The sequence below is a fragment of the Desmodus rotundus genome, chromosome 11 (assembly GCF_022682495.2).
Source record: "Desmodus rotundus isolate HL8 chromosome 11, HLdesRot8A.1, whole genome shotgun sequence".
Classification (NCBI taxonomy): Eukaryota; Metazoa; Chordata; class Mammalia; order Chiroptera; family Phyllostomidae; genus Desmodus; species Desmodus rotundus.
In genome coordinates, this window is record NC_071397.1 from 451,998 (window position 1) to 475,101 (window position 23,104).

The following is a 23,104-nucleotide window of genomic DNA, read 5'->3' on the forward strand; positions in this document are numbered from 1 at the left end:
TTCTGCTCTCCCAGATGGATTATGCCCCCTCCTCTGAGCTTCCCTAACACCCAGGTCACACCCCTACCACAGCACCCATCACCCAATAGTGTAATTTCCTCTTCATGTCTCTCTGTCTCTTCCCATGAGCTCCTACAAACAAGGGAAAGGTTTTTTCTCTTTATTTTCATGTCACCAATGGTTACCACGCTGCTTGGTTCATAATTAGCACAGAATAAATGTGTCTTGAGGATATGAGTAAATAAACCCTAATATTTTGGGACGAAAATAAGATGAAGAGAGGAGAGGTGCCCTACTTAACACTGCAGGATGGGTGGGTTACAAGGCTGGGACTAGAACCCATGTCTCTGGCTATACATTTCGAATTCCTCCTTCTACGCAGCTCCTTCTGCCTGGCGGGGGTGGCGGCAAGGATGGCTGGTCGTGGTCCAAGGCCCCAGACCATCTACTGAGCATCGAGCAGATGGCTTTATCAGCAGATTGAAGGTCATCCCATTTTGTCCTTGCCGAAGTCCTGACTCCATCAGATCAGCTAAAGCCATGGTACCTGCTTCAAGTCTTCCAGGTGGTGCAGTCCATACAGTCGTCTCTTTGAACTCCCAGATTGTGGAGTTAGAGGGAGCTAACTCCACAATCTTAGGAGCTCAGGGAGAAACTGGACCCTCGACCCCAGAGTCCAAAGAAGGGGAACACCTTCTGGGTGAAGGAGGTAGTGAAGGTGTAGATGGGTTCCTGGGTAACAGCGTTGAGAAAGGTCACCCAGCCCACTTCATAATCAAGAGACACCCTCACCTGTCGGGGGTGCTCCTTCAGGGTGAGCCGTGTGGGGAAGGAGCCAAGGGCTGAGACAAAGCCCCATGCCAGCCTCAAGGCCCACACTCCCTCCTCTGGCCTCAGCTGGAGCTCCCCCTTCCGCCGCACGTCCTCCCTGACCACGCCAACGGTGCAGCTGCCCCCGTGAGCCAAGTCTACATTCACCACCCAGGTGTGCCTTCCCCCTGTGAAACCACCGTGGGCCAGGACACAGGTGGCCCAGTCAAAACGCTGAGGGTTGTCTGGCGAGTTCTGCCATTTGTAGGAGAACCGAGCCCCCTGATGGTCCTCAGACAAGAGGAGCTTGGGGTGGGAAGTCTTGGGGTCTAGAGAGATGTGAGCTGTAGGGAAACCAGAAGGAACACAGATGTTAGCAGACATGTTATCTCCTTCAAGGAAAGCCTAAAAAGTCCCCCTGGCACCCACCTGTTAGTGCTGTTATCACCAACATGTCTAGTGCCTAAGCGAACCAGCACCCGGGAACCTGTTAGAAATGGGCCCTCAGGCTTCACGCACGGCACCCGAACTGGAATCTGGATCTTTAACAAAGGCTGCCTGTGATGGGTGCGCACGCGGAAGCCGGAGAAGCCCGCCCCAGAGGAAGAGTCAGCCCCAGGGTTTTCGCCCCCTCATTCTGTCGTTCTGTCACCTGGAGGAGGATTGATGCCCACAGCTGGGCTGCCTGCTCCAACCTCCTGCTGCAGACACACCTGTCCCTCTCCTGTGTCTGGGACCTGGAGGGCACAGACGCCCCCCTCTCTGTCCACACCTATGGTCATTCAGACTCTGCTCCTGGCTTGCCCCAGGTTACTCACTCTGCCTCAGTAAATCGAAAACCTTCAGGGTCTGAGGGCCACTTTCTAACAACACAAACTTCCGCAGACCCCTGCATCTGTGACTCTCGGTGCCCATCTGTACACTGAGACAAAGTGACAAATTCAGATGTGCGCTTGGCTCGGAGAGTCCCTTCCAGCAACTCTGTGGCTTCTCAGGGTCCTTGGCTGAGAGTGAACTACAGCCCTGAGTGGGGCCCACTCTATTCATTTCTTCCCCCACCAGCTGCCCCCCTTCCGACAACTTTGAGGGGGTGGGGCCACCGACCACGGTGCTAAGAGTGTGATTCTAAACCCAGATCGAAACTCCCCTCATCCAGGACACCTTTCCTGATACACCTGGTCCCGTTTCGATTTGATCTTTCTACCCCTCCCCATGCGTACATCAGAACAGGAGCCAGCTGCGTGGAATGCGTGTGCACCTGTCCTTTGCTCTCTGGCAAGCCTTGCAAAGGTAATAATGGGTGTGTATTTCTGTGGGTGTGTTTGTGTGAACGTGTGTACATACGTGTGTGTGTGTGTATATATATATACATATATATATATATATATATATATATATATATATATATATATATATATATATATAAAAAGCCTTTTCAATTTTAGATTCCGCTCTCCCTCCCATCCATATATAGGCTGCTTACCTGGTTCATAGTCCAACTCGAAGCAGAGTTTTTCTGTACAGAGGAAATAAAGCAGGATGAGATTTCACTAGTCTCACAAGATCGCAGGACAGTTAACGATGAAGAAACTGAGTCCCAGAGAAGAGAAGGCACAGAGAAGAATGAGAACGGGAACCCCCCAGACCAGTGTGCTAAACTTAGTGTGCGGGCCGGACAGAGCACACTGGTTTCTGACTCAGGTGACCCGGCTCGGACCAAGAATTTGCCTGTGTAACTAGTTCACAGGGGCTGCTGCTGCCGCTAGCCGGGAGCCCACTTGGAAACCCACCCCCTAACCCTAAGTAGGTGGCGCCCTGTCTTGCTCACCTGTGTCCTCAGTGCTTCCCACAAAGCCAAGGACATAGTAAACACTCAAAAGATACCTATTTGATGAATGGATACATGGGCTAAGTTATTTCTTGTTCGGCTTGGAAATTTTTGAGATAGTCAAAGGACAGTCTTCGATTAGAATAAAATCTCTTTCACTGCCAGGCCACTGGAAGTGCTTTCAGGAAGTGAACTTGTGGGAAGAGCTCTTCTAGGGCGACACCTTTGTGGTGGGCCTTTTAGAAAGTGGTGGCGTCATTCATGAGGTCACATGTGTCACAAGTGGCTGTTAGCAAAGAGCCACAAATCCCCCACACCATTTCCAACCACTCCCTGCTCCGGAAAAGGGGGCACAGTCCCCACGGGGCAATGAGGCAAAGAGGAGGGAGGAAGGTGAGCATTTTTATTGTTGCCACAGGGCAAAAGGAAATAGTGTTGCTGGTTATTCATTAACAGTGCTCATCATCAAAAACTTATCACGTACTACGAATGCTTCTGTGGATTTTTAAATTATTGAGAATAACAGGTTTTATTAATCATTACTGTTCCTATTGCTTAATGCCAATGGATCAGATTTGTGTGGTTTTCAAATCGGTTCAATTTTTTCTGTAAGTCTTCACCTTAATTATTTCTCTTCACTGTCGCATCGTCCCCATGAGCAGCTTTTGAAAAGGCCTGCAGGGAAGGGGACCAAGGCCGGGAGGGTGCGGGCCCTTGGGAAGTGCCGGTGCCGGGCAGCAGGGTGTGGGGCGGCACCTGCGGCCAGGCTTCATGCCCTGCGCTGTGTGCAGGCCTGGGAAGCACTTACCCAGAAACAGCTCCATCTCCCTTTGCAGCAGGGAGACCTGCTGGGGGAAGTCGCGAATCCTCTGGCCCAGCTCAGGGGACACAGCTTCTGGTTTCCGGCACTTTCTAGTTTCACATCTAGGAGCAGAGAATGGCAAAGTCGGGAATTCTCCTCCCGTGTGATACCTCCAGACCCAACCAGGCACCTGCTTCTAACTGGGCGTGAAGGTGCCAGTTCCCACCGGATGGACCCCGTTGCCCGCTCTTGGGCAATGCTACGCAGGCATCTGTATCTACCACTGTGTATGGGAATGCATTTGAGTAAGTGACAGTGTCCCTGAGAATTTTACCCGAAATATGTCGTAAATTTGCATGACACTAACTGGGCTTGTGGCTCATGTGTTTATGTGGGAAAGGAGAACCACAACACTCACCTTATCAGAGTGCTTCTGATATTCTAGAAGGGGGGTTGGGGGGAGAGAAAGAGAGAGAGAGAGAGAGAATGGTTTCAGTTTCCATCTTCCTCCTCCCACTTTTCTTATAACTAAAACAACAAAAGACCATATTCTTAGCTCTGGATAGAAAAAGGACACCAAATCCCCAGGATCATAGAGCCCAGCCCCTGTAGCTTAGAGATCCAGAGGGTGAAACGCACCGCCTCTGCTGTCAGAGGCAAAGGCAAGTATCACCCAAGGTCTCCTGTTTGTTGCTCTGAGTGTCTCCCGCTAAATCATGCATGTTCCTTTCTGATACCTTGTTGAGACCCCAATGTCTCTCCTGCAGCGGGAGGCAATGAAACAGATCAGGAAGAACTTCCCAACTGGTGGGCAGTGGCACAGAGAACAATTTGCCTTGGAAGTAGCGGGTGACATTTGCATAGTACTTGATGCTTTTCAAAGGGCGCTTTCATTTGCATTTACTGTTGGGTCCTCACAAAACCCCCGTGAGGTAGAAAATGGAAGTGTCTTTCCTATTTGATGGATGTTAGCATGGAGAGACACAGACGGGGAAGCAAGGACTAGAACTCAGAACTCCTGGTCCTGTGACCCATCTTCCACGGACTCTAGGGGGCCCGGGCGGGCGCAGCAGGGGCAGGTCTCACCGTCAGGAGCTCTCTGGCCGGCCTCTCCTTCTTCTCCTCCAGTTCTTTGATCAGTGCGGTAAAGCGGCACATCTCCCCAGCGACCAGGACATCAAACTCATCCTGTTGCTTCAGGATGTCCCCATCCAGCCTCTCCAGCTGGGCTAAGAGGGTGCCGTGCTGCTCGTCCAGGAACTGGCTCAGGTGTGCAAACTCAAAGATCACTCTCTGTCTCTTGGTGGCCACCTGAGACTGAGGGGACCAGAGGAAAGGCCAACATGAAGTTACTCCTCCTCCTTTTCTCCTTTCTTTTTTTCCTTAGTTCATTCCCATCTCCCTCCTGGCCCAGATCCCCCTCCTCCAAGGTTCATAGGTAAAATCAGAGTCCCCCGCCCACCCAGGTCCCCAGACAGACTTGGAAGGACAGCGTACTTCCGTTCCACCTGCCACACTGCCTCTGGGAGCTAGACTGTCCAGCGTTGCCTCGGAGGAGGCAGAGGAGAGGCTCTGGGGACACCTTACCTCCTGCTTCTGCAACCTGCACATTACGTGCATAACACGAAGTTGCATTACAGTCATAATCCCATTTCAGTCCTTATAGAAATGCCATGAGGTAGTGAAATTTTTTAATCCCCACTTCACAGGAAAATAAAGACTAGAGAGCTGCTAGAAGTCACTGAGCTAGTTAGTGGCAGAGTCAGGGTTCAAGTTCAGAACGCCACCAAAGCCCCATATGCTGTGCTGCCCTGGGTTCAGAGAGGCGCTGGCCCTGAGGAAGAGGAGGGGCTGGGCAGGGGTGACGTCCTACCAGCAGGACTCGTAGCCTTTGATTCTCTCTTGACTGAATTTCTTGAATCTCCTCTCTCTCTCTTCTTAGACACTCAAGACACTTCTGTATCTGTTCCTGGAGAGAAGGAGCATAGTTAAGAGGGAAACAAGGTTTGCTAAGGGTTGTCATCTCCTCCACCCTCTGCTTCCAGGGAAGGAATGGCCCAAGGGAAGGAGTCACTCCCTCAGCTGACAATGCCTGGGCCTTAATTGTCCTTCACAGCTTCCTCCCTTTGGGTCATTTTCCTCTGGCTTTTATCATCCAAGAATTTTGACCAGGGCTTTGGCCTTTTATCCTGGGTCACTCAGGCTGCAACGTGGTGTTCCCAGTTGAGCCTTTCTTTCTTCAGGTAAAACACCGATTTATTTTGCCTTTGGTAAGTGGAATCTGGGATCTGTCCTGAGCTTGAGAAGCCCTTCTTGGAAATTATTTCAACTTTCTCACACGTCCCAAAAGGCACACAATCCCCTCTTGTGAATAGAGTTGATTTTTTGGTGTGTGATTCTAAAGGGTAGAAGAAACTTAGATAATGCAAAGATAATCAGTGAGCTGTTTTAAAATTGCTTGCTGTAGAATAGAGTTAGGAATAGGTGCACGCATGTGAATGTTTGTATAGGTAGATTTAAAAATACATATAGAACTCTCAATATCAAATACTAATTGACTGACACATATACGCACTTATACTAAAAATACAATACACAAACAACTAACTAGCACACACTCATTCAATGACAGATAAAATTACACACCACATGTATTTTACCTTCTTATATGCAACATCAATTCATTCACAAACATGCGCACTCACACGGTAACATTTACACACTCACATATTCAACCCAAACGCAGTGCACACTGGTAAACACGCAAATGTTAATACCTGTCCATACCACATGTGCCATCATTGCCTCAAATACAAACGCACACACGCGCACACTCTCTCACACTGTGGCCACTCAACCTCTCAACAAGTGTGTACTGAGCTCCTCTTTTGTATCGGCCGTATGTGAATAACGTGGACCATGCTTCCAACACAAACACACACTCCCCCACGCCAGGGTCTAGTGCCTGGGTGATGACGGGAGTCAGGAGACAGAATTGGGCTCATAGTGGCCCAACTAATCCACAGCTCTGCTGCTTCTTAGTCCAGACCCACCCGGGGAAGGCCCCAGTTTGCCCTCTCCTACCCTGTAGGGCTTTGCTGCCTCCTCCAGGAAGCGCACAGTGTGGGCTCGGTGCTCCTCAGCCTCCCGGCACACCACGCACAACTGCATCTCATCGTCCTCACAGAAGAAGTAGACCTTCTCCCCATGCTCCCGGCAGACATCCTCCTCTGGGCTCGGCCTGGACACCAGCTTGAGGCGCTCAATGTTCTCCACCACGCTGGCCAGCTGCCAGTTGGGCCGGAAGCTCCCCGGGCGGAAAGGCTCCTTGCAGAGAGGACAAGTGGGGGGCTCCTCAGGGTCTGCGCCTGGGATCTCACAGTAACGGGTGAGGCAGCCACGGCAGAAGTTGTGGCCACAGTCGATGGTGACTGGCTCCCTCAGGGAGCCTTGGCAGATGGGACAGTTGACTTCATCTTCCAGGCTGGTCACAGAGGTGGCAGAGGCCATGGTGCTGCTGTGTCTGGGACCTCCTCACGGTCACCCTCTCTGCTTGGCTGAGGAAGAAGGGCTGGGAGAAGAGTGGGAACACACACTCACACACACGTGTGCACACGGCCGGGAACAGACACATCTTGCGGACACACTGACACCCTGGTGGCCATACGCACACGCAAGGGCAAGGCACCCACTTGCACTTCTGGTGGCCAGAGCTCTGCCGTCCTCCTCTCAAAGGAGCAGACACACGCTTTCCAACAGCAGAGTAGAGACACAGCAGTGGGGGCGGAAGAGAAGGGGGCACAGCACTGCAGAGATGACCTCTGTCCTCTCTGGACAAGCACACACGACCTGGGACAGCAGTTCCTTCTGTCCACGCAGACATTCACAGCAGACGTGGGGGTATCTCAACTGTTCACGGTGGAAGGGATCGTGCTTCTTGTCGCAGCAGGGGGGAGAGCCATGATGCCACGCCAGTCTCCGTGCCTATGGCCAGCTGTCTCCAGGGAGATGGGACATATCAGCCAGCCCAGGGGAGCATGGGGACCCAGATAAGGCGGCTGTGCCCAGAGAACAGGCGCAGTACTGGTGATGCCCCGGCCGGCCTGCCAGAGCATCAGGCTTCCAGAGAGGTATCTGTGTGGGGGAAGAGACAGATAACAGCAACAGCCTTTATTTATGATGATGACATTCCTCACACTGAAACATAGGGTCTTACTTTTAACCCCCACCTGCTGTACTGCCATTGGGGTACAAGCTGGGCTCGCCCAGGCTATGTCTATGGGTCGCCGTAATTTGAACTCAGATCTGTGTATCTCAGAGTCATGCCGTCTGGTAAAAACACAACGTGAGCCACCGGTGCCACCTAATCTTTTCTCGTAAAAAGTGGAAACAATTTTACCATTTTATTTAGCCTCAAATATTTTAACATATAGTCAGTATAAAAATCAGTCATAAGGTATCTCATTCGTTGGTGCTGTTGAAATCTGGGGCATATTTACACGGACGATGCGTGCCACTTGGTGCTGGCCACCTCTCCACTTCTGCAGCCGTGTGTGGCTGAGGGCTTGGTGTGGCGGCTCCCAGGGGCATGCTCAGCTGGTGGGCAGGTTAGGGTAGAAGAAAGGTGATGCGTAAAACAGCTGACGTGCAGAGGCAGTGAAGCAGGGTGAGGCCAATCAGCAATGGGGAAGTGGAAGGAGTTTTTCCTTGGTTTTAGTTGCAGGTACAGGTGAGTGGATGAGGAACTGTGGCTGTTTGTCTTGCTGGGAGTCTCAGAAGAGCACAGGCCAAAAGTTGGCAAACTCAGACTGACCTCACCTCTGCGTCTCTGTAGCGCTGCCGCCCGGGGCAGGTCACTTCGCCTCTTGGTGCACATTTCCTTCCCTGTAAAATGAAGGAAGTCACACATTCCTGCGAGGGTTGCCATCAGACTGGATATGACAACACGAAATATAGGTGTCAGATAAATATGGCTGAGTGTGTGTATCTCACTGAATGAACTTCCTGAATTTCATCAACATGAATCATGTGCATTACGGGCTCTTGCCTTCTCCCACCTGCAGTCAAAAATTGAAATTGAAGTACAAGGTTACTGGAACCCCTGGGACACGGGTGCTAGGGGTAGAGAGAGTGAGGACTTTAGGGGAGGCCAGCCTGGGCAGGTGAGGTGAGGCAAGGCAAGGAGAGGAGGGCAGAGGAGAGGATCCGTGAGCAGCAGGCACCTGGAGGACCTGGGCATCTAAACAGGGTGGGTCCGGGAGGTAGTCACCTAAATTGAGGCTGGACTTTGCATGCCGTGGGCAAGCCAGAAGTTTATGGCTCTCACTTGCACAATCAAGCAGGAAACAGCATCTCCTCCCCAATTCTTCCCACCCCACAGTGGTCAAGGGAGGGATTCCAGGAAACTCCATTTCTCTGGTATGTCATGACATGCCACGGTCACCACCCCAGGGACCTACTGGAGGAGCCGGAAGGAGTGGGGAAGAGGCTGGCCAGGCCACTGCTGGGAGTGCTTGGTAGCCTGAGACACCGTGGAGTTTGCACCCGCTCTGCTCTTGGACACTGGCCAGGGCTCTGGGAAGCAGCAGAGGTAGAACAAGGCAGTTTCCCTGACCAATATCCTTCCCCTCTGTGACTCATGCAAAAGTGACTCAACTGCAGAGGGAAATGGAATTTGTGTGGCCTGAGGCAGAGGACAGAGAGGGTGGGCTGGGGAAGGCACGGTGATGCCCTCAACCTCCACCTGCGAGGAAGCCTTCTGTCCTGCCTGCCAGGAGCCCCTGGAGGATGCAGTGACTGCCACCTGTGGGTACATCTTCTGCCTGTGGTGATTCCCCCCATCCTCCCACATGGATCCCAGCCCTCCAGCACAGTCTTGCTCTGTCCCCTCTGCTAGGAGGAAGAGAAGACACAGACCCTCGTGGTCCCCGTGCCCCTGGGCCCTCTGAGGGAGACTTACTGTAGGGAGCATGGCGAGAACATTTACTTCTTCTGTGAGGATGATGCTGAGTCTCTCTGGATGCTGCGCTGAGAAGGCCCCTTCCAGGCCCACACTGTGGGCTTTCTCGACAAGGCCATCCAGCCCTACTGGGTTAGTAATGTGGCTTCAGCATGGGGCTGTTTGGGGCAGGACAGTGTAGTGTCTTGGTGAAGGGAATAAGGATCTGAGTGAAGGGCCACGGCTCCACATCAGGTACTCCAAGGCTGCTGGAACGCTGGAGCACTCCCAGACTCGGGGACATGGTTCCACTGGAGGTATGGTCGTTCAGTGTTAGGGGGGCTTCAGCTCCAGCCCTCAGAGGACCCAACGGTGATGAATCACAAAGAATTACAGCCATGTCTTTGTCTCTGTGGAGGGAAAGAGAGCCTTACTGAAGAGCAGGGTCTCCTGGAAGGTGAGTTAGTGAGTGACCCTGGTTGCCCAGGATCCAGACTGGATATGGGATTGATGTACCAAGGCCCTGACCACAGGCTGAGAGGGAAGAGGGGCAGGGAGAGCCCCTTGCAGGCACTGCTCTTCTTCTTGAGGATGGGCAATGTGGCAGTAACCCACCTGGTTTTGGGGACATTATCCATTCCTGTCTGCCTCTTAGGTCTGGAAGTGGTTTCCTCAGAAGTATCTCTCAGGTCTTTAATTCTGAAATATCCCCACAGCAACTAGCAAACCCAGGCTCTCCCTACCTGTTACCCGGACTGCGCATGGTCTCCAGCGCACTCGCTGTCTTCGCTGCCGCCCTTCCAACCACTCTCCAAACGGCTGTGGGGTAGATCTTCCTAAAACCCAAAGAAGATCATGTTTTGCTCCCCTCCACGCAATCTCTCCATGGGTCCCTAGTGCCCAAAGAAGGCCCAATATCTGTAGCAAGGCATCCAAGGCCATTTGCAGTTGGGATCATGCTTACTTGTGGAGTCTCATCTCAGCTGCCCTTCCCAAGGCACGATGTGTCCCGCCAGATTACCTGTATGTACCTGCTGTTTTCTGAATTGTTTTACTCTTTCTTGTTTCTAATAATTTTCACATGTAGTTCCTTCCTCCTAGAATGTTCTCTCTGGAGCCTCCCTTTTTTTTTTTTTTTTTTTTTTTTTACAGTTTTAACAATTTTTTAAGTGTACAGTTCAGAGGCATTAAGTCCTCTCCTCCCCTTCTCTTACCCAACTGGAAATTTATTTTTCAAGGCCTACTATAAATGTTTTTTGCTTTCTAAAACCCTTCCCTTGTCCCTACAGGCAGAATTATCCCCTCCTCATGTTCCCGTCTTGCTGAGTGCCCACCTCGATTGTTGCATTTGTCTGTATGTATTTTCCCCTAGGTGGTGATCTCTTTAAGAACGACTGGGCCTCTTTCATCTTTGAACTCCTCAGCACTCAACGGTGTGCCAAGAACATGGTAGACACTTAATATCTGTGAGTTGAATTATGAATTAAGCCACCTCTTTTCTCCCCACAGGACAATCTCAGGAGCCAGTTGGAAGCCCTGAGCATGGAGAGAGATGAGATTGAGGACAGAAAGAGTTGGGAGGACCAGAAGCTCCATGTGTTTCTGGTAGAGTCCACATCATTGGCCATTTCTCCTCTGGGGTTTTCTTAACAGACCCTGGGAGCTTGTTGTCTATTGCCTGGCAAAAGAAACCCAACAACAACAACAACAACAAAAAAAACAACCCTAGAAAACTGTTCTCATTCACCTCTCTGACTGTACAAGGGCATTTTGGGGTCAAGAGTATGGAATCCCAGAATATCAGAGCTGGAAGTGGTTTTTGACATCTAATCCAAGATCCATCTTATCAATCATATTTTTACAAGCAGAAAATTGAAGTCCAGGAAAGTGATGCTCCCAAGGCCACAATGCAAAGCCCAAGGTTATGATGAAATAGCTAGAACCTAAGTCTCTTGATCCTGGCCCATTGCTCTTCCCATTGCAGCCTGCCTGTCTGCCTGAAACTATTGCTTTCCAATGAGATATTTAGGACCAGAAGATGCCCGGTAGTGTCTGCATTCTAGTTCTAACCACGAGGCTGACCCCAGGACAGCAGGCAATGATGTGGCTCTATCTGGCTCCTTCCCACATACTTTGTATTACAAAGTTATCCAGGATAAAATTTGCAGTGTGAGAATTTCTAGCACCTTGACCAAGGAGACAAAGTTTTGGGACAGAAAGATCTCTCCAGAACCCCTCAATTCCCATCAAAGTATTCCCTGTAGGTGGTAAGCTCAATGGCTAAGGCCAATATCACACACTCTTCCAATAAGTTGTAGTAACTCTAATTACAGCTTCCTCTTGTTTCAAATGTTCTTTAAAAAAATGACTATATGCATTTCCACCTGCCACTAAGGAGTGTATCATTGGGTTAGGATGGTATCGTAGACACGGCAAGAGTTCTGAACAGTTCAACATGGCTCTGAGAGCATAACGTGGCATTATTATTAGAATCTCTAAGTAAAACAAGAACGTAGCCCTCACTATTGGTAAGTTTATCCTGAGACCTACCTATTCCTACCATAGTGTTTTTTGGGGAGAATGAGTCTTTGAACTAGTTACTGTCTATTCCTCTTTATCGATAGTAAGCACATAGATGACTGTCCTGGAAGCCAGCTCTGTGAGCTTCGTCCTAACCATGTCTATCTCTACCACTCGCAACTTCAGATTGAACACAAGCAGCAGCAGGTAGAAGCAGCTTTTGACAGGTTGCAGCAGGAGCTAGGGGGAAGCAGTGTCTCCTGCTGACCAGGATGGGTGAACTAGGGCAGCAAATCTGGAAGGCAAAGGTCACCAAGGAGGTTATCCGGCTTGAAACTCAGGTCAAGGAGCTGCAGGAGAAATGTCAGCAGCCAGCAAGCAAGCTTCTACAAGTGAGAGACGGCCCACCACCTCAAATAAGAGAGATTCCACAGGAAGGGACAATGTGCTGTGGGCTGGAAAAGCGGGAGAGAGGCAGGAAAGGGAAGTGGAGATTATTTGTAGTGGGAGGAACTGATGGTTATCAGCTTATATTCCCCAGAGAGGTTACAGAGATGCAGACCCCAAAATGATGGATGCCTCGTCCGGGCACTGTGCTCATGACAAAGGCTTTGGAGTCAGACGGTCTTGGGTTTGAGTGTTGGCTCTACCACCTTGGCAAGTTCCCCCTCATAGGGTTGCTGCAAGGATAAGGAATAACTCATGCAGAATGCTTAGCATGACCCCAGGCTCACAGAAAGAACGGAATAAACCGTGCCAGTTGCAATCATAGGTTCTGTTATCCCAGTGTGCGTCAGATCTGGCTCATAACTCACAAGGCCAGGCCCCTGCCCTTCTCCATCTCTTAACTGTTGAAGGCAGGACACACCCCAGGATAAGGCTGAGACCAGAAACACGTTCAGTTAGTAAGGAAGCATGATGTGCAAGAGCAATCTCATGAGTAGGTAGTTAAACAGATACAACTCTCAGGACGAGGAAAGTTTTGAGCCAACATGCTAAAGAATAAAGACTACACAGATGGGAAGGATACATGAGAACTAAGTGCGTGTTCTTTTTCTTTCGTAGGACATCAGAGCCCAACCAGAGCAAGCAGGGCCCTCTCCTGCATACTGTACTTGGAGACTGAAGGGGAGGCGCACACGAAAAGCACAGACATCGGATGCAGCATCTTCTTCACTCACACATCAACAGCCCAGACTTAAAGGTGTGCATTCTAAAGGTTCATTTCTAAACTGACTGTTCGGTATTGGAGACACATTTCCCCCCTAGATATGAAGTTATAAATAATAATCATGTTTTAAGGCTGATCTGTGAACTTCTATTTAATCCCTGAAATTATTAGTACTTGAGTCAGTAGTTAACACTATTTAAAAGTTAATCCTGAGGTGAAATATTTTATATACAATGTGATAAACACACAACCTGGGAAGACCAGCCTTTGTTTTCATCATTTTCCTCATTCAACTTCCCCATTTCTTCAGAATTTCAAATGATGCTCTTAAAGGACAAGCACTAGGAGCTGGGAAGCATTGTAAATTTGTGCTCCCTTCCTTTCCTGTCAACTTGGAGCCTGGGCAATCTGCCCACAGGTGAGCAGAGACACAGTGACTAGGGAACACTTATGAGCTGAGCCCAGGTGTCTATGAATTAGGCAGTGTGTCTAAATATACTTTTCAAAGAGCGTTAGAGATTTATCTAGGAGGGACTCAGAAGTCTACTAGTCTGATGAAGTAGCTGAGACCCAGAGGTTCTCAGCTGCTCTAGGTCACACAGCAAGTGATAAGCAAGAATTGAGCTGAAACCAAAATCAAGGGCTTTTCCCCTGTAGTGTATTTCTTCCAACCTCTTCTCTCCCCAACCCTTTAACTCTTGTAATTAACAGCACACAAATTAGAAAGAGTTAAAGGCTGGTTTTCAAGTGGTTCCAACCTCTAAAGCTAATAGGGGTAAAGGATCTCTACTGTTTCTGCCCCCAAAGGTCCAAACAATCTCTGAAAGGACCTACCTGTACACAAAAGTCCAAAACCTATGGGACACAGCAAACAAAGGCAGTCCTGAGAGGGAGGTTCACAGCAATATAGGCCTACCTAGAAACATACAAACATTTCAAATAAACAGCCTAACCCCACATCCACAAGAACTGGAGGTACAACAACAAACAAAGCCCAGAGCAAGTAGAAGGAAGGAAATAACCAAGATCAGAGAGGAATTGAATGATATGGAGACTAAAGGAATGATTCTAAGGATCAATAAATCCAGGAGCTGGTTGTTTGGAAAGATAAACAAAATCAACAAGCCTATAAGCAGACTCCTCAAGAAAAAAAGAGAAAGGACCCAAATAAATAAAATCAAAAATGAAAGAGGAGAGACTACAACTGATACCACACAAAGGACTGTAAGAAATTACTATGAAGAACTATATGCCAAGAAATTTGAAAATATGGGTGAAATAAACAAATTCTAGAAAAATAAAACCTTCCAAAACTGAATGAAGAAGAAGCAGAAAGCCTGAAGAGACTGATAACAGCTGATGAAGTTGAAGCAGTAATCAAAAAACTCCCGGCATACAAAAGTCCTGGACTGGAAGGTTTCACGGGAGAATTTTGCAAAACATTTAAGGAAGAGCTAACCCCTATCCTCCTCAGACTATCCCAAAATACCCAAGAAGACAGAAGACTCCCAAACTCAGCCAGCATTGTACTGATCACAAAACCAGATAAAGACACAACACAGAAAGAAAACTACAGGCCAATATCACTGATGAACATAGATGCTAAAATCCTCAACAAAATATTGGCAAATTGCATCCAGAAATACATTAAAAAGATCATACACCATGATCAAGTGGGATTCATCCTAGGGATGCAAGGATGGTATCATAGTCACGAATCAATAAACATAGTACATCACATAAACAAAAGCAAAGACAAAAATCACATGACCATATCAATAGATGCAGAAAAAGTATTTGATAAAACACATCACCCATTTATGATAAAAACACTCAGCGAAGTGGGAGTAGAGGGAGCATTCCTCAACATAATACAGGCCATAAATGAGAGAGACCTACAGCCAACACCATACTCAATGGACAAAAACTAAAAGCTTTGTCACTAAGATCAGGAACAAGACAAGGGATGTTGGCTTTCACCACTTCTATTCAACATAGAATTGGGAGTCCTAGCCACATCAATCAGACAAGAAAAAATAAATAAAAGGCATCCAAATTGGAAAGGAGGAAGCAAAACTATCATTGTTTGCAGATGACATGATAGTGTACATAGAAAATCCTATAGACTCCACTAAAAAAACTACTTGACCTAATAAGTGCATTTGTCAAAACAGTGGTATACAAAGTCAATATTCAGAAATTGAAGGCATTTTTGTATACCAACAATGAAATATCAGAAACAGAAATCAGGGAAAAAATCCCATTTTCTATACAACAAGAAAAATAAAGTACCTAGGAATTAACCTAACCAAGGAGGTAATAGACCTCCTTGTACTCAGAAAACTACACAACACTTAAGAAATAAATTAAGGAAGGCAGAAATAAATAGAAGCATATACCATGTTCACGGATTGGAAGAATTAACATCACAATGTCCATACTACCCAAAGCAATTTATAGATTCAAAGCAATCCCTATTAAAATACCAATAACATAATTCACAGATATAGAACAAACATTTCAAAAATTTATATGGAACCATAAATGACCCTGAATAGCGGCAGTAATTTTGAGAAATAAGAACAAAGTTGGAGGGATCACAATACCTGATATCAAAATATATTGCAAGGCCACAGTAGCCAAAACAGACTGGTACTGGCATAAGAACAGACACATAGATCAATGAAATACAATGGAGAGCCCAGAAGTAAACCCAGGTCTCTATGGTCAATTAATATTAGACAAAGGGAGAAGCATAAAATGGAGTAAAATAGTTTCTTCAAAAAATGGTGCTGGGTGATCTGGACAGCTAAATGCAAAAAAAAAAAAAAAAAGAAATTCAACCACCAACTTACACCATACACAAAAATAAACTCAAAATGGATAAAAAACTTAAATATAAGTTGTGACAAAATAAAAGTCCTAGAGGAAAACATAGGCAGGAAAATTTCAGATATTTCATGCAGCAATATTTTCACCGATATGCCCCCTAGAGGAAGGGACATAAAGTAAAGAAGAAAGAAATAGGATTTCATTAAATAAAAACTTCTGCACAGCTAAAGAAAACATCAGCAAAATTAAAAGGAAACCTGGCCAAGATGGAGGCGTAGGTAGACACACTGTGACTCCTCGCACAACCAAAAGAAGGACAACAACAATTTAAAAACAAAAACCAACCAGAACTGACAGAAAATCGAACTGTATGGAAGTCTGACAACCAAGGAGTTAAAGAAGAAACAATTATCCAGACCAGTAGGAGGGGCGGAGACGGGCCTTTGGGCAGAGAGGACTCCCAGCCAGATGGCAGCTGGCTGACAGGGCGGTCCCACATTTGTGTGCAGATAAACTGGGAGGAACAAATGGGGAACAAGACAGACCATGAAACCCAGGGTTCCAGCACTGGGAAATAAAGCCTCAACACCTCTGGCTGAAAAAACCTGTGACGGTTGAGGTGGCAGGAGAAACTCCCAGCCTCACAGGAGAGTTAAATGGAGAGACCCACAGGGGCCCAGAGTGTGCACAAGCCCACCCACCCGGGAAGCAGCACCAGAAGGGCCCAATTTGATTGTGGGTAGAGGGGGAAGTGACTGAAATCCAGCAGAGAGCACAGCAAGCACCATTGCTCCCTCTCGGACCGCACATACAGCGTCACAATGCAGCCACGTGGGCTGCCCTCCCCTGGTGAACACCTAAGGCTCCGCCTCTACTACGTAACAGGCGTGTCAAGACAAAAAAAAAAAAAAAATAGCCCAAAGGAAAGAACAGATCAAAGCTCCAGAAAAAATACAACTAAGGGATGAAGAGATAGCCAACCTATCAGACACACAGTTCAAAACACTGGTAATCAGGATACTCACAGAATTGGTTGCATTTGGTCGCAAATTAGATGAAAAAAAATGAAGGTTATGCTAAATGAAATAAAGGGAAATATACAGGGAACCAACAGCAATGGGAAGGAAACTGGGACACAAATCAACAATTTGGAACAGAAGGAAGAAAGAAACATCCAACCAGAAAATGAAGAAACAAGAATTCAAAAAAATGAGGAGAGGCTTAGGAACCTCCAGGATATCTTTAAATGTTCCAACATCCAAATTATAGGGGTACCAGAAGGAGAAAAGGAAGAGCAACAAATTGAAAACTTATTTGAACAAATAATGAAGGAGAACTTCCCTAATCTGGCAAATGAAATAGACTTCCAGTAAGTCCAGGGAGCTGAGAGAGTCCCAAAGAAGTTGGACACAAGGAAGAACACACCAAGGCACATTATAATTACATTACCTAAGATTAGAGGTAAGAAGAGAATCTTAGAAGCAGCAAGAGAAAAGGACACAGTTACCTACAAAGGAGTTCCCATGAGACTGTCAGCTGATTTCTCAAAAGAAACCTTGCAGGCAAGAAGGGGCTGGCAAGAAGTATTCCAAGTCATGAAAGGCAAGGGCCTACATCCAAGATGACTCTATCCAGCAAAGCTTTCATTTAGAATGGAAGGGCAGATAAAGTGCTTCTCAGATAAGGTCTAGCTAAAGGAGTTCATCATCACCAAGCCCTTATTATATGAAATGTTAAAAGGATTTATCTAAGAAAAAGAAGATAAAAAATATGAACAGTAAAAATGACAGCAAACTCAGTTATTAACAACCACACCTAAAACAAAAACAAAAGCAAACTAAGCAAACTACTAGAACAGGAACAGAACCACAGAAATGGAGATCACTTGGAGAGTTATCAACAGGGCACTGGGAGGGGGAGAGAGGGGGGAAAGGTACAGAGAATAAGTAGCATAAATGGAAGGTAGAAGATAGACAGGGGGAGGGTAAGAATAGTATAGGAAATGTAGAAGCCAAAGAACTTACATGCATGACCCATGGACATGACCTATAGGGGGGGATGTGGGAGGGAGGGAGTGTGCAGGGTGGAGTGGAGTGAAGGGGGGAAATGGGACAACTGTAATAGCATAATCAATAAAATATTTTTTAAGATTATTATGAGGTTTAAATGGGTTGATCTGCACAATATAGTTCTGCAATCTAATCCCAATGTGGGGTACAGGTGTGTGATTTACCCACCACCAATTTTTGGACACCAGCTTGGGGTCCTACAATTTAACTCAGTTCTGACACAGACCAAGGGCCCAGCCCTGTAAGATGAAGAGGAGGGTCATCAATCGCAAGTCCAGACTCTCACCTTCGCTTTTGACGGAGCAGCTACAGATGGGAGGCTCCCAAGACCCCACTCCTGAGTCTGGAAGCCAGTGGCAAGTCCAGACTGTTACCTGTACTTCTGACTGACTGGCTACAACCCTCTCCTTGGGTGGGTTAATTCTCTGCAGTGACTAAAATAATTCAAGAAACCCATTTACCCTCTGTATTACTGATTTATTAGAGAGGATGTTAAAGGATACAAATCCATAGCCAGCTGAAGAAAGACACAGGGTGATGTCTTAAACAAAGGAGCTGCTGTCCTCCTGGAGCCTGGGGCCTAGCACCGTGGTATGTGGAAGTTTCTAGTCCAACTGGGAAGCTCTGAGAACATCCTTCTACTGGGCTTTTATGGAGCCTTCATTTACATAGATATGGTTGATTATCTCGCTGGCCAGTGCTGATTGATTCAACCCCTAGTCCCTCTCCCTTCCCTGGAAATCAGGAGGTGAGACTAAAATTTCCACAGGGATATTTATGGTTGGTTCCCCTGGCAACCAGTCCCCAACCTTAGGTGCTTTCCAGAATCTCCTCATTGACATAAACCTGGTCATGGTAGAAAGGGGCTTGTTATGAATAGTAAGACACACATTTCACCTTTATGGCTCTGAGGCATTTTCAGAAACTGAGGACTAAAGACCAAATATTATAACAAAAGATCCTCCCATTGCTCTTATCTCTCAGGAAATTCCAAGGATCTGGGGAGCTGTAAGCCAGGAACTGTGGATGAAGACCAACCAAATACATGAGAAAAATACATTTGGTCGACTGAATAAGCAAATATACATTTCTTTTCAATCACAGTATTGCAACACATAATTGGCTTGTTACAGTGTTTGGCTTTTAGGGACAGTGTTGATGTCTGGCCATGGTGCCACCAAGGGACACACTTGGCCCCTCTCGTTCAAGCCTGCCCATGGCCTTCAGGCTAATAGCTCCTGCTCTCTTTTGCACACACACATGCTAATCACTAGAGGAATTCCACTTGCCACCTGAGTTTCACAAATATTTCCCTCTCATTTCTCCTTCCCTTGACATAAAAGCCTGAACTCTGTACTTTCAGAAGGTAGATATGAGGGAGCGCTGTGGCTCCCATCTTCTCAGTTGGCACCTTCTCAATCAATACACCTTTCTTTACTCTAAACTTTGTTGTTTTGAGTTCTGGCCTTTCGAAGCATCAGGCACACAGACTTCAGACCAGTCACAGTGGTAATGGAGTTGGGACAACTTTTGGCGATATTTTAGAATTGTATTCCAAGACTTATATAATTTTATTAACCAGTGTCACCCCAATAAATTTAAAAAAAAACCCAGAATGAAACCTTGACAGGATGCTCAGTGACTGATGTCTCAAATGACTGGTCTGCAGAGTCAGAATTAAACCGGCATAGGCCCTGACTGGGTAGGTGAGTTGGTTAGAGTGCCGCTCGGGCACGCCGAGGTTGAAGGTTCAATCTCTCCATTCAGGGAGCGTATAATAAGCAACCAACGAATGCATCAATAAGTGGAACAACAAATTGATGTTTCTTTCTCTCTCCCTCCTTTCCTCTCTCCCTCTCTCTCTAAAAATTAATAAATATTTTTAAAAAGAATTGAACTGGTATTAATTTCTCATATGTGCACCAAGCAGAACCTATTTAGAAGTGGGGGAAATCCTCATTTATCCATTCTTTCCCTCATGTGTGTTTCTAATTTCTTGAGAAGTCTGTGGTCAAAGTTGAACACTTGGAGTAAGCCCTGTAGGCAAAAAAGGAGCCACATACTAAACTTGACAACCTGAGGGGAGGCCTGCATGGTTGGCCTTACAAACTCAGAGGCCTAAAGGACCCACATAGGGTGGTCTAGACGTAAAACTTCCCAACTAAAATGAGGCATGGCAGTAGGCATGTCCGGTATCTTCCTTGACAAAGGTAAATCTTACCTTAACTGAGCCTGTTAAGGTAAAATTGTTCTTTTGCATCTACCATCCTTTATCCAGACCCCTCAAGGCGCAATCTCCCACCAGAGACCACAGAACCTCTCATTGTTATTGTTTTTGTGCTAATTGTTCAGTTATCTTATAACCACAAATGTAAAAGAAGTAGGTGTCTATTCCTTTTATTTTTTATCTAATCTCAGAGATTTCCCTGCTTTGCTTTCTCCTGCCTCCCTAAACTATCACCAATGGATTTCTGGAATCCAGTGGAAGATGTAACCCCCTTATGTCTTCTCCTTTGATTGTAATATATAAAATAAGATGAAAAACTGCCATTCTCCAGAGCATTTTCTCAATCCATTGAGATTTTGCTTCCCAGCAACTATCATCAATTTGGCTCAAATAAACTTAAGGAAATTCTTAAAGGGCTGAGTCCAGCACTCTCAGACAAAGAAGTGAGGCCACAGAGCTCACACTCAGAACCACCAATGGAGTAAGCAGAGCCAGGGGGCCTCTGGTCATGGCTCACTTTCCAGCTTCTCTAGTGTTGGATGTCCCCCGAATTCAGAGAAGAGCAGCTTCATTGCCCAAGAGTCAGAATAGTGAATTTAAAAGAAAAAAAAGTGCCCTGGTTGATGCGGCTCAGAGGAGTAAGTGCCAGCTTGTGAACTAAAGGGTCGCTGGTTCAATTCCCAGTCAGGGCACACATCTGGGCCGCAGGTCAGCTCCCTAGCAGGGGGTGCACAAAAGGCAACCACATATTGATGTTTCTCTCGCTCTTTCTCCCTCTCTCCCCCATCTCTAAAAGTAAATAAATAAAATATTTTTTTAAAGTATTCAAACCCACAGACCAAAAGAAAATTAAAACAATAACAGTGCTGTGTAGGTATGCATAGGGAACCATTCCACGTGTGGGAAATGTAGCCCAGCTCCCACTCGGAAAAGCCAGTGGGAGTGAGGTCCAGCAAGCAGGACCCACACCCACGGACAGGTTCTCCCGTGGGGAATCAGGCCTGCATTGTACCTAGGCTGCTATGAGCCTTGCTTTTGCTAAAACTCCCTCACCCTGAATTGAGGCAGCAAATGTTTACTGAGTACCTTTAACTTCCTAAAGTCTGTGCTAAACCTCCCAAGAATGAAGTGTAACCAGTTCAACCACTTTTCCCCTTGATATGTAACATCCTTCTCTCTGAAGTAATTAGAACATTCTTTCGTTATCTGTAAAAGGTAATCACGTACAGGAACCTGTACATAGTAAATGAGGACCATCCTTGACGTAATGTGCCCAGAAAAGCAAAAAAAAGCCTGTCCAGGCAGGGGTCCTGGCTCTCTGGCCCTCTCCCCCTCTCTCTCTTAGAGACCGGCCATGCCATCCCTTTTTCTCCACAGGATTTCTGTAGTCTGTGTGAATTTGTCCATTGCAGCCACAAAACATGGATCCCACGGGCCAGGGTCCGCATCAGGTATGGGCTCTCACCAATAAATATTATCTTTGTAAATTCTTCCCTCTTACCCCATTAGAAAAAAGACACAAGAGCTAATTATCCTCACGATGGTAATTGTGGAGAAAAGGGGCCATATACTAAAGCTGACTAGCTCAGAGGTGGCCTGCATAACAGCCTTTCAATCTCAGAGACCTAAAGTAACCACACAGGATGGTCTGAAATTAAAAGCTTTCTAAGTAAAAGCAGATCATGGCAGGTAGTCACGTCCTAGGCCAATATTTTTCCCTAACAAAGGTCAACCTTTACCTTAACTCAGACTGTCTGTTGTCTCTTTGCATCTATAACAACACACCTTTGGAATGTCAAATTTCCTTTTTCCAGACCCTCAAAGCACAGACACCACAGCAGGGGGGGGGACCAAAACCCCCCTCATTGTTATTGTTACCATGTTAATTGTTGACTGTTACTTTCCTGTACTTGCCTCTGTAAACAATGTATCTATCATTTTACTTGTTATCCAATCCCAGAGGTTTCTCCACTTTGCTTTCTCCCGCCTCCCTAATCTCTCCCCAGTGGATTTCAGGTAACCCCCTACCCTCCTCTTTTGATTGTAATGCATAAAATAAGGTACAAAACTGCTGTTCCCGGAGCGTTCTCTCAGCTCGTTGAGATTTTGCTTCCTGGTAATTGTCCTAAGTTTGGCTCAAATCAACACAAAAAATCTCTACAGGTTTGAATGTTTCTTAACGTTGACGCAATAAAGTGGCGGCCACCAGTCTCAAGCCCTCACAGGAGCGTCTTTGTACAGGAATGCTGAGGCTGGGCCAGTGGCCCTGAGGACGATCTGCTATGAAAACAAGTCAAGATGCTCAGCCCTGGGCATGCAAAGGCCTCCGGGTCTGATCTTCACTGAGCCAAAGACTTTGACTTTGAGAAAACCATCCCCTCGGTCCAGGGCATAAAGAGCATTTAGGATCCCTTCTCGCTCTGGGGCCTTGTAACTTAACTCCTAGCTTCATGGTGCTGTCCACCTAAGGGAGCGTACAGTGAGTCACCTTGTTTTCTCATGGGACTGGGGGCCAAGTTCACATACTTTCTTCCAGCACTTGGGACAGCAGTGACCTCACACCTTTGTGTCCATAAACAGACCCGTGGAGAAGGCAATCTCTCTCTTTTTTTGTTAAGATGGCCAAAAATGATCAGTGCTCCGTGTTCCTCAAAGGCCTCAACCTCTCCTACTAGAGCAGGCACCAGGGTCAGGCATCTTCCTTATTATGTCGTCTTATGGGGCAAATTCATGGAAGGATTGAATATTTTTTGTGGGAGTTTTAAAACTTTTTATCTTGAATTAAGTTTACAGTTGGTAAGCATAACTCATCCTGAGCTTCGCCATTCTTTAAGCTAACCACCATGTTAAAAATAACCATCACCTCGCTCTTCTGCCGATGGCACTGTGAGTTAAGTAGTCAGAATT

The 23,104-nt window shown here is 46.9% G+C and overlaps 1 protein-coding gene across 2 annotated transcripts; it reads right to left on the reverse strand.

Annotated features, from left to right (window-relative positions):
- Positions 1 to 619: 619 nt before the first annotated feature.
- Positions 620 to 9,788, reverse strand: LOC112302192 (tripartite motif-containing protein 10). Of its 2 annotated transcripts, XM_045193345.2 has the most exons (10): positions 9,400 to 9,788; positions 8,259 to 8,324; positions 7,133 to 7,574; positions 6,525 to 7,011; positions 5,314 to 5,409; positions 4,527 to 4,757; positions 3,859 to 3,881; positions 3,447 to 3,562; positions 2,294 to 2,326; positions 620 to 1,154 (listed from the first exon to the last, which is right to left on the reverse strand). In XM_045193345.2, the coding sequence occupies exons 4-10, from the start codon at positions 6,948 to 6,950 to the stop codon at positions 637 to 639; spliced, it is 1,443 nt and encodes a 480-aa protein (XP_045049280.1). In that variant the 5' UTR covers positions 6,951 to 7,011; positions 7,133 to 7,574; positions 8,259 to 8,324; positions 9,400 to 9,788; the 3' UTR covers positions 620 to 636. The 2 variants fall into 2 exon arrangements, with proteins under 2 accessions (XP_045049280.1, XP_053769496.1); XM_053913521.1 differs by having other exon boundaries at positions 6,525 to 7,574.
- Positions 9,789 to 23,104: the final 13,316 nt, after the last annotated feature.

Bases quoted from the DNA above. Each gene is read 5' to 3' on its own strand.
- LOC112302192 (XM_045193345.2), bottom strand. From the start codon at position 6,950: ATGGCCTCTGCCACCTCTGTGACCAGCCTGGAAGATGAAGTCAACTGT. The intron at 4,758-5,313 runs GTAGGACGTCAC...TGGTCCCCTCAG, and splicing joins AAAGGCTACGAGTCCTGCTG to TCTCAGGTGGCCACCAAGAG. The intron at 1,155-2,293 runs GTAAGCAGCCTA...GTTTCCCTACAG, and splicing joins CGAGTTGGACTATGAACCAG to CTCACATCTCTCTAGACCCC.